The sequence below is a fragment of the Cheilinus undulatus genome, linkage group 9 (genome assembly GCF_018320785.1).
Source record: "Cheilinus undulatus linkage group 9, ASM1832078v1, whole genome shotgun sequence".
In the NCBI taxonomy this organism is placed as follows: Eukaryota; Metazoa; Chordata; class Actinopteri; order Labriformes; family Labridae; genus Cheilinus; species Cheilinus undulatus.
Window position 1 is genome coordinate 41302454 of NC_054873.1, and position 11358 is coordinate 41313811.

The 11358-nt window shown below is 38.1% G+C and overlaps 1 protein-coding gene across 1 annotated transcript in view; it reads left to right on the forward strand.

Annotated features, from left to right (window-relative positions):
* The window catches only part of LOC121515615, a 5315-nt gene extending 2560 nt beyond the window's left edge, over positions 1–2755 (forward strand). The window contains exons 3-4 of the mRNA XM_041796472.1: positions 1–1423; positions 1557–2755. The exon at positions 1–1423 is cut by the window's left edge and continues 711 nt beyond it. Of these exons, the coding sequence (XP_041652406.1) occupies positions 1–1220 (1220 nt within the window). The 3' untranslated portion in view covers positions 1221–1423; positions 1557–2755. The remainder of the gene's footprint in view (positions 1424–1556) is intronic.
* The last annotated feature ends 8603 nt before the right edge of the window (positions 2756–11358 follow it).

Consider the following 11358-nt stretch of genomic DNA (forward strand, 5'->3'; position numbering starts at 1 on the left):
TAAAACCACATTTAAACCAAGTTGAGCCTGAATGGGTTCATACACAATACCAACCTGATGAGCTTATTCATCCAGCTGTAACCCTACAATATCCTTCTGTGCAACCTGGCAATGTCTTCCATGGATACTACAGCTCCCAAAACCCTACAAATGCTGTCTTTGTGGACAGTCAGAATAGTCAAACACCACAACTTGATGCCACAAATAGCCTTCTTTCTCCTCAGCAGTATGAAAGTGCCCCAAGTGGACATTACAGTGCCAGTCAGGTCAAACCCAGTGGCAGCAGTGATGGCCAACTTCAAACCTGGCAGTATGCTGGTACTCAACTTCCCCTCCCCTTCCCTTCTAAACAGCATAACTATGGGCAATTTGGAGCATCCTTTGGACAAAATGTAGAAGCTGAGCCACAGCAGACTCCAGTGTTCCCTTCGTCTCCAACCATTGTTCAATCCAATTCTGAAATTCCACCATCTGGTTATTATAGTGGAGAAACTGCTACTAGTTATGTTTATGGCCAAAACAATATGGTGCAAATAGGACAAGCATACCTCTCTTCACAGTACAGCAAAGATCAGAGTGGACGTATTGTGATGCCTAACCATCCCACTACTTCAGATCCTACATCAAATTTCCAGCATCAGCCAACCGATTATCAAACCCAAATAGGAACCCTAAGTCAGCCTGTTAACCGAGAGCAACCAAATGGAAAGCCCAAATATATAAAACTCCTTATTCATGTGGATGATGAAACGGATCAAGATCGTGGACAGCACAACTCTTTTGCAGCTCCAGTAGTTAACCAATATTCTGGGTGGATGACAGCAGAATTACCCAACAGCAATCCATCATCCAACATGCATTATTACAGCCAAACCTCTGGCATGGACCATGGCAGAGGCCAATATACATATCATCCTCAGCAACAGCTGGAAACTGGGCAAATGCAGACCCCTGAACCTTTTTCTGGACAAGCTTACCATGCTCAAAATGTTGGGGCAAATGCTGGCTCTGTGCAAACAAACATCAACCAACAACAATGGTCAGAAGCAACCCTCTACAACATGCAAGATACAGGATATGCCAGAAATGGACACTCTTATCAGTTGCAGCCATCTGAATCAAAAGTGGAGCGTAACTACCTTGTCTCTAGTGATGGGAAACAGCAGATGAGTTCATATGACTTCAGTCATTATACTTACCCTTCCACACCTCAATACTGAGACAAGCCTTTGACTTCTTCTGTTGTTTGGCAATCATTTGACCCAAATAATAATTATCAGCAGTGATAAAACAGAGGAATTCCATCTAGATCAGTGCAAGGCAAAGAGCATCATCACCAAAACAAGCCTGGTTACCAAGACTGTGGGCTAAAAAAGATTCAACTGAGGTCTGTGTGCACAGCAGACCAGCAAAAGGAACACAGGTGGGTTATAATGTTCTGACTTCAGGTGTTTTATTTTGTGAAGGGACTGTTAAATGTATCAACACATCAGACTCTCTTGGGTTGAATGTAAAGTATCAAAATGGAGCCTCATTATTTTTTCCTTTTCCTACAGTGTGTGCAGTCTGAACTGAAGCAGTCAATTCAAGACTTTCCATGAGTGCCCAAGCTCTGTCCTGTCTGCTTCTTTAAATTGTGGCTGGATGTTAAAGGAGTTTGAATAAATTGTTAAATATGCTGTAAAATCAAATCTTTGTAGGTCTGAATGGTGTTTTGCTTAGTTATATAAACTTGGCATATGTATATCTCTATCTTAAAATTCAACATATAAGAGAAGTACAACTTGTAAACAGAGGTTTTTATTTTCACTGTGAGGCTTATGGTTTCCATTTGTAGTATATACATAGATTTGCATCAGCCAATTATGTACAGCAGTGCTTCCCAAAATGTGGGTCGGTGCCCACTGTTGGGCCCTGGATGTCCTTCAAGACACAGGCGACAGGCCATTGATAGATAAAAACCAACCTATCACACTTTAAATTATTATTAAATACTTGTTAAAAGATAATTTTTTATAAAAAAAAAGATCCAGAACTAAAAATCTCATCCAAAGGATTTAATTTACCTTTTGTCACAGAATCAGTGTCACATTTTACATAGTATTTGATTAACTAGTGACTCTCCATTTAATTATTCTTTAAGTCCACTCACTTCCTGATTTTAAGAATGCATTACAGCTTTTGGGGACATATTTCTCAAATAGTGCAGGGTTGCAAAGTACTAAAGAGAAGACTATTAAAGGAAATGAAGGTGACTTTCCACATACCTCATCAAAAATATAAAAACAGTGTTTGCTTGTTAATTGTACTTTGCATCTGCAGATGCTTTTTTCATAAATCTGTTAAAGGCACTAATAAATTATTATAATTAAATGTAGTTTTTAGCAGTGAAAAGGGATGTTTGAAGTTATTTCAGTTGGCACGAGTTAACTGAAATAACTGAGTTTTATGTTATGGATGTATAAGGGTTTGGTGGGCCCCAGAGAATTTTCACGTACTTTGGCAAGGTGCTCTGCCCAAACAATGCCAGCCCTGCCCCTTTCTGGGAGAAAACGTTCTTTGAAAATGAACATCAGTCAGTGGTAAAGATTGGGTTATTAGGGATTTCATAGGTTAAATATGAAAACTGTACTGCTAAATGGTTATTGAGAGCCAAAACCAAATGGCCAGTAAGAAAAACTTACATCAGACATTTATGAAAAATATTTGCATTGTAACAACATGAAATAAAAAAAATGATAGCTGTACATGAGGGTGTGTTCAGGCTTCCTCTGTCAAACTGGGCAGTCCAATCCTTTGACTGGAGATAAATCAACATCACATACTTCATGTGTGTTGGATCCTAACACTTGAATGTGGTTAAATAAGTTAGTTAATGTGTGAAAAAGCTGTTAACAGACAGACTACAGCTCCTGCTGTCACAGAGCGATCACTAGCTTCAGGTCATTAAGAACACAGCACCGGTCTGACATTTACTCCTCTCTAGTTTCAGCCAAAAGGATACAGAACCATTCTTTGAAACTGTTTTGTCTTTAGAGAATAACAAAACATGCCTCAAATTATGGATTTTTAATTGTTTATGGCACAAAACACAACAAAATGGCTTTTAATCCCATTGTTGCCAGTGTTTTCAAACCTACCATTTACTCTGAGGGCCTGTTCTCCCATAAGTGGGGCGTGGTCACATTGGAAAGCAGGACGTGACGCTGCAATGCTCTTATCCATTAAAAGCCTAGCAGGTGGAGCCGGGGTCTGGCTTACAGGGCTAAAGCCTCAAACCCTTCATGTTGGTAAAAAAAAAAAAGTACCATTCTAAGTGTTCAAATGGATAAATGCAAAAAGAAAGGAGTAGAAATAAATGAACCTTTCTGATTAAAACATTGACTTATTTTATTATTATGTTCTAAAACTATCACACACACTGCATAGTTATTACATTCTACCAACTTTTAACATATTCTACATTTACATTAATAAATCTTTATAGGGATGCATATATTTCACTTTTAATGTTCATTTAAAACTGAATAGTGTCAGTTTTAGATTTTTACACTACCTGTTATCTAACTTTAAGAAATAATCAGTTCAGGAGGCAAAAGTGTGAGCTGTTGCTCTTCAGCATGTTGTATTATCATTTCATTGTGATTTTAAAAAAACTGGCTTTAAAGGATGTTTTTAAGTGGATCTGTATCATTTCTACCAGATGAGTACATTTGGTTTCATTTTAAATCTCAAATATTTTAAATGGCTTGAAAGTTGTGGATGACATTGACTGTTAGGAAAAACTTTTCTGGGGAGCATGTCTGACCCTCCAAAGTTGGGGCTAAGCCCCTTATATCCAACACTTCTGGCTCCATCCTGATTAAAGATCTACATCAAAATAAAGATAAAAACAAGTTAAATAGCAAATATTTAAAATTGTGCCTCTAATGTGCTTGGCACTGTGTATAAAGCTGAGGATTGACCAAAACTCAAAAACAAACATGCTATTGAAAAGTCTTTCCCCTTTACTCTTAAAACCAGACCTGATAAAACTTGGCTTTATTTCTTTTTATAAATCTGCATCATGATTTTATTTTAGAAAAATTTGTTCACCAAAATTGAAAGAAAATCTCATCAGGAGTTTGTTTTTCAGGCTCATATCACTTCAGTAATCATGTGTAAAGTACACGTGAGAGGTGCTACAGAACCAGCCACCTTCTACATTATAGACATAAACACCAGACTGAAAAATTCTTTCCTGCAAGTCATTTGATGTAAATCTATGGCTACAGCTGGACAAAAGAAAATGAAACCACACTAAATCTCCAAATAAACATGATCTGTCTAATTTGTTTCATCCTGAATCCGCAAAAACAAGAAGTTCTCAGAGGTATGAAGCCTTTAGCAGACAATGATTGTCCATAGGTTCTTAGGTTAGGCATGAGGAACAGTTTTATGCAGGACAATTTAAACCAGACAAAGTGATTCTACCAGCTCTCAGTGATAGAGGAATGCAGTAAATCAGAGCATGAGCTTAAGCAAAGAAAAAAAGGTATCAACCTTATCAAGTGATTTCCAGTAAGGACAGGAATAAAGTATTCAGTGAAGTGTTAAATTATTCCTTTTCAAGACGAGAGTAGCCCAGTATATGCAAGTTCACAGTTTCATATCAAAAATGGTATCTCAGGCCACAGTCAAGGGTTTGAAACATCATTTCTATGTATTCTGACACATATGCAGGCCTTTAAAAACATAAAGGAGTGTTATTTGTGTTAAATGGGCACATCTGTAAAACATACCAGTGAAACCAGTGGGAATATGGCCATGCTTCAGTGTACAGTCTAAATTGGCATCCTCTCTCAAACAGAGTGCTTGTTCAAGAGAATCTACGATTAAAGAAGCTCCTGATGTAAGACAGTCTCATGAGTGAGATGTTATCACTTCAAAGAGTTCAACTACATGCCAGCTGGATTGTTGCCATGTTGATGGTACATTCAAGGTACCTGCAAGGTTATTTTTGTGTACAACTGTACGTGATCCTACAGCAGCCTGGTTGCTCTGGTGGTGTTTTCTGTGAATATTGATTTGAAACATGATGTTAATCTGATGTAACATTATTCCACATCTGCCCAGCACTCCTCAGTCCCTCACTGGTTGGAGCAGAGTAGGCAGAGTTTCTTGAGAATATTTTTCTTATGATGTGTAATGAAAACAAAGGAAACAAACAAAAACTGCATTGTAAAATTGACCATTTTAAATATTAATAGTTTTTTTTTTGTTGGCAGTTTTTGGCAACATTGGACATATTCTATGAGGAACTTTGGCTTTGTTCATTTTGACAAAGTGGTGTCTCTCAGCAGATTTATCGTGTACATCATAAGTATTGGCAAAGAAACATATGCTGACATCTAAAAGTTAAAAATATTACTCACTGTCGATTTTTGCTGTAGAAAATGTGTGAAAAAAGGCTTTTTTTTCATGTTATCTCACACCTACCTGATGCTAAGCCTGCCCAGAAAGGCAGGTAAATGGAAAGGCCATCTGGGGCCGGTCTTTCAGAGGGGCCCAGTCTTTCAGAAGGGCTCAGTCTTTCAGAGGGGCCCATTCAGATCTGCTAAAACATGGTCCAATCCTACTTTTACAAAGTGCAACAATTTTATTTTAGCTTTAACACTCATTTATTCGAGCAACATAAATACTCATTTTATTTATTGTTATCTCAGTAGAAATGCAGTCTCTTTCAACATGTATACACTGTTTTTTTTAAACATCTCTTTAAATTCTCTTTTGAATTGACTTTTTAGAAAGAGAAGAGCAAAGTTTACAAGATGTCGAATGACACAGTTCCTAAGGAAAAAGAAAGGGAAGTAATACAAAGCACAATGAAACAAAACAAAAACAACAGCCCTCATCCATCCAAGCCTCACTTGATAACTAGTTACTGTCAAGAAAACTATAAAACACATTCCAAAACTTGTCAAGTTTGTTCTTTGTAAAAACGGATGTTTTCAAGAGCAAGAAAAAGTGTCATTTCTTTCAACCACTGAGGCACACCACAGATTGTTTGTTGTTTCCATAACTGAGCAATATATCTTTTAGCCTCCAAGAAACACACATTAAGCAGTGACTTTAAGTTGATTGAAATAACAAAATCATCTGGGTAGATATTAAGAGTGCATAGTTTGGACCTCTTAACCAATAATTTTGCTGCATATATTTAAAACACTTTTCCAGAAACTAAATATTAATGAAAATTCCCACATGCAATGAAACAGAGACCCCCTCTGGTCACCACATTTAATGCACGTATCAGGAATTTTTGGATTAAATTGTTCTAGTAAGCCATTTACATTGCAGTAATTTGGACTGAGTATTAACTGTTTGAGTTTGAACTAAAAAAAATGCCTCTGAGCATTCCTCCGATGTTATGTCCACCTGTAAATCCTGTCTCCACGCCTGTAAAATGTTACCTGATGATTCATTGCAGTTGCACACAAACATATATAGTTGAGACACCTGACCATTAGCCTCCAGATTTTCTAAAGTATTGTGTTTTAGAGAAGATTGGGGGGAGGGGGGCTTCTCCTTATCATCACATTAATGAAGAATCGAAGAATAGCATATCAGTGCTGGTCTCACCCTGTCTTGATGAAAAATACGGAGTCCGGCCAGTCTGAGACTGAGACAAGACAAAGTAAAAATGTTCTTGAGTCCGAGACAAGACCAAGACATTCAAAATGTGGTCCACAGACTGTTCTGAAGACCAAGACCGTTCTCGAGTACTACAACACTAGCTTAAATATTAAGGAGAGCCTGAGTCTTTGACATCTGTTTCTCCATTATGAAATTGGAAAAGGTTTTATGTAGCACTGTCTGTTTTTTAAAGATTTTTTGGGGTGTGTGTTTTCTTTATTTAGACAGGACAACTGAAGAGAGACAGGAAATATGGGGAGAGAGAAAGTGGGGGGAGACAAGCACTAAAAGGCACAGAGACCTAGAATTGATCTCTTGACCAGCGTGTTGAGGACTGTAACCTCTAGAAACCTACTGAGGTCTCCACTGAGTCATTTGGATTGTCTATTTTCTTTCCAGGACATGGTAGGTGAAGTAACGACAGGACCTGAATTTTACACCAAAAGGCTAACACCATCACTGCTGATCTGATCCACTTGAGATTAATTCTCATCTTGTGAGGAGAATCATTCAATCTACCTTTGGGCTGGCCTGCCTGGCAGCAGTGTTTATAAAAATTAATAACAACCATTTAGCTTTATTAATATTGTTGTCACTAGTAGGCTTGTTTCCTTTCATAAGTGATGTATCAATAATGATTTAGGTCTTTCTCTAACAAGATTTCAAACACATAAAACTGACAAAACAAAACAATACATGAGACAGCTGAACATCTTATTGCAGTATTTTTTACAATGTGCATGTATTTCTTATTTCTTTAAGTATTGTCTACTTATGTCAGTGCTTTCTTTTGGTTTGTTTGGTTGGTTTTGTTTGGCTCTTCTGTTATCTCATCAATAGTGTTGGCCCCTTAGGCATGGTCCTGTGTCAACTATTTTAATGTGTTGTGGGTGCCCAGGACCCGGAGGACTGTTCCAGACGCCAAGGGCGACTGAGTGCGTCTCGGAAGGGGTGGTTGGAAGGATACTTGGAGAGATGGGGCATGGGTTTGGCGCAGGTCTGAAGGATGGCCATCAGGAGGCCACAGCAGTGAAGCAAAGCACCAAACTGGCATATGCTCCCTACCGGAAAAAACACTACAGCTACTACCTTGCAGTTACATGTCTCTACAAGGTACACAATCGCCAGTGTGAAAGTTCACTGGGGGGTCAAGAAGATATAGCTCCCAAGAAGCAATGGCATGGTGCAATGGCATGGTTCATTGTCACTGCAACCTTGAACTATACCACAAGAACCGTATCAAAATCTTACCTCCAAAATGATCTTTGAGTCAGAGTGGATATTTGTGCAAAGTTTGAAGAAAATATTTTGAAAGCATTCTTGAGATATTGCCTTCACGATGAGGGAGTCACATGGTCTGGTATTGGCCTATGACCTCCAAAATCTGTTCACTTCATCTTTGAGTTAGAGTGGACATTTGTGCAAAGTTCGAGGAAAATACCTGGGCACTGGTTTATCTCAGTCAACAGAGCAGGTTCCCATATAAAGAGGCTACCGTCCTGACCCAGGTGCTGTTTGGTGGCTTCCTCCCACTATATCTTCTAATTATTGTCCTTTCTCTCAACAGCTGCCCACTCATTTAAGGCAACAGACCCAACAAATTAACACTGGAAGAGAAAATCCCTCAAAGTATTCTTGATATTTCACTTTCACAAGAATGGCTTGGACACAAGGAATAAACATCTACCCAGAAATATAATACTTCTGTCCCTGGCTGTTACCAGCATAAAGACAGTTTCAGATCATTTTGTTGTATTAAATGTTTTTGCATGTGTACCTGAATGTCACATGAGACTTTTTTTACATGGTTTGTGCTCCTGTCCCACACAGAAAGACAAAGGCACAAACAGCACATCTCCTGATCACACACAAGTTGAGTTCCCCTCACTGTTTACAGTTTAATGGGGAATTTAATGAGGATGGGACTGAATTAGAGGCTGTGGTTGCAGCAGGGGAGGGGAGGGTCCTTAATACACCCCTGGAGACGGCTTATCCGAGAAGAGTGCCGTCCAGCCATGCTCAAGGACTAGTCTGCTTGATGTTAATCCCACTTCATGAAGACTGGCAGATCAAAATTGAATACAAATGGGGGGAGATGACATTTTGACAGAAGTTCCCACTGAAGTGTTGATAAGTATGAAAATGATTCTTTAATTTGTTTCTGCCCTTAATTCAGTATATAGGAGAGAAATCAGTCTGCTGGAAAGTAGAAACCTGGAAATGGTGACCTTGACATCTCTTTGTGAGTGCTGCTGTGTACACATTCAGACATGTTTTAACTTGGACAATGTTTCAGTGTTAGTTAAGTATTGCTGTAAAGGGGTGTGTAAACAAAAGTCTCAGATCATTAAACAGCTCTAAGCACAAAATGAACCAACATTACATCTTAGTTGAACATGAAAGGACACAGAGGTTATCCTTTATTTAAAACCATAAAGTTTAGGACTGCAAAAAAAAAAAAAAACTGTGGCTGTTTAAAAAACACGCAACTAAAAAAACATTTATGAGCAACTGTCCAAGACTGAGACGAGAGTTTTTCAGGGTTAATTTTCATTTTTGTAAAAGGTGCATTTTATCAGTTAAGCTGTTATTCAATATCATAATCAGAGTCTCACATAGAGACATCTTCAAACATTTGTCAAGGTCTCAATCCCAAGAAACACAGTCTCAGGTCTTTACCTTTCAGTGGAAATATGTCTAATTGTTATCAATGACTTCCAAATCTTTCTGTTCAGCAGCAATTAGGCTTGTTGGAAAATTGTGAGCTCAAAACGAACTTATCAAGGGAAAACATATTTGCATTTCAGCAAGACCATTTTAACGTTTAATAGCGGACATGCTGTTAATGCTTGTATTACCAATAATGGCCTATAAAATGCATTAAAGGTGCAGTGTGTAATATTTAGCCTTGCATCATTCAGCAAAGCAAACTTGGAAAAATGGAACATAATATTCATCAGTAGGCCTCTCTAAATTACAATTTAATCACCAGACTATATTAAATTGTTTTATCTTTTTTTAACTTAGATTTGAGCTTTAATTCATACTTAAAGTGGGTCCCCTCCATCGGCTCCGCCATCTTGTGTTTTTTCCCCGTCCTGCATGGTTCTACAGTACAATAGAAGTGACCAAACAATAATAATAATAATAATACATAATTGAGTATTCCGGAGATTAAACCTTCATTTACTGTCATGGACCTACTTGTAACTATTATGTTCCACTTTTGTTCTGCTTATTGCTACAAGGGCATACATATTACACACTGGGCCTCTAAACACTCACTGATAACTTCAGTAAGGTATACGTGCTTGACTGCTGATCAAAACAAATATCTTAATAAGCCAATTGTATGGTAAAAACCAGTGAGTTAAGGCATGTAGACATGGGCAAGATGATCTGCTGAAGTTCAGAGTCTCAAAATGAAAAAGAAAAGTGATTTAAGTTGTTGGTGCTGAGCATTTTAGAAACTGCTGATATATTGGATTTTTTAAGAAAAACAATATCATTGGTTTTGGGGAGAACAGGGTTGGTTGTCACACTGGTTGGTTGTCACAATCATTATATCTCGCCACCAATGGGTGCTGTCTCCCACAATTTGGTATTGAAATTTCCAGAATCGGGATCAGCGCTCTCCCACAGTTTTCTCTGGAGTAGGATAGCTGAACTTGAGGTGAGAGGACTTTTTGTGTTTTTCAGGCCAAATGTAAATTTTCAGCTCTTCAGTTTTTTTTCCTCTAGGCTTTTACACAGTGGGTTTATAACAAAACAATAATTACCCTTAAAAAGTGTGAAGGGAAAGCTATAGTTTAGAATGTTATTAGTGAGCTTACTTGCTGTCTGATGTTTGTTAGCCGTGATGCTAGCAAGAAGTGCCAGTTAGGGTTGGTTGTCAGATTTTCTTTGGGGTTGGTTGTCACAGCCATTCAGAGGAGGTATTAGAGAAGTGTTGGATTAACAAGCAGTGGGCACACACGCTCTGCTTAGTTGGAATGCACGGACCATACATTTGCTATCACTTTAACTAGGACAGGGAATGTGTGTAGCCTGGGTGAGTAGGCTATTATTATTAGTCCTATTTGTTGCTATAAGTCTATAGGCTGGACTAAAGATGTTTCTGTTCATGCTCCTTGCTCATTTTGTGTTAAGATGCATTAAGTTATGTATTTGTCAACTTGTCGATGCAATTACAGTTTCAAATGTAGTTCTACCTTCTTGCTTTTCAAATACAGATTTTTTTCCCCATTTAAACAACATTGAGACAAATAACCCCATAATGTGAACAACCATCCCTGTGATGGGGTTGGTTGTCACAATGTGTCAGAGTGTCTTTGATAGTTAATTACATCTTTGCTTCAATAAACTGGAAAATATGAGGGATGCAAATTCCAAGCCAACACCTTAAGCTTTAATCCAATGTAAAAATGACTATTGAAAGATGTTTTGAAAGTTTGACAACCAACCCCGTTCTCCCCTACATAGAAAATATGGACAAAGAAACTATCCAGTGAACAACAATTCACTTGAGGTGAATGAACAGATTGGTTTGAGCTGACAGAAAGACAACAGAGAGTTTAACAACCACTTGTTGCTCTATTCAGAAAAGTATCTTTGAATGTACACCAGGTCAAACCCTGAAGCAGATGGGCGACAGCATCAGAAGACGAACATTGGGGAAAGTGG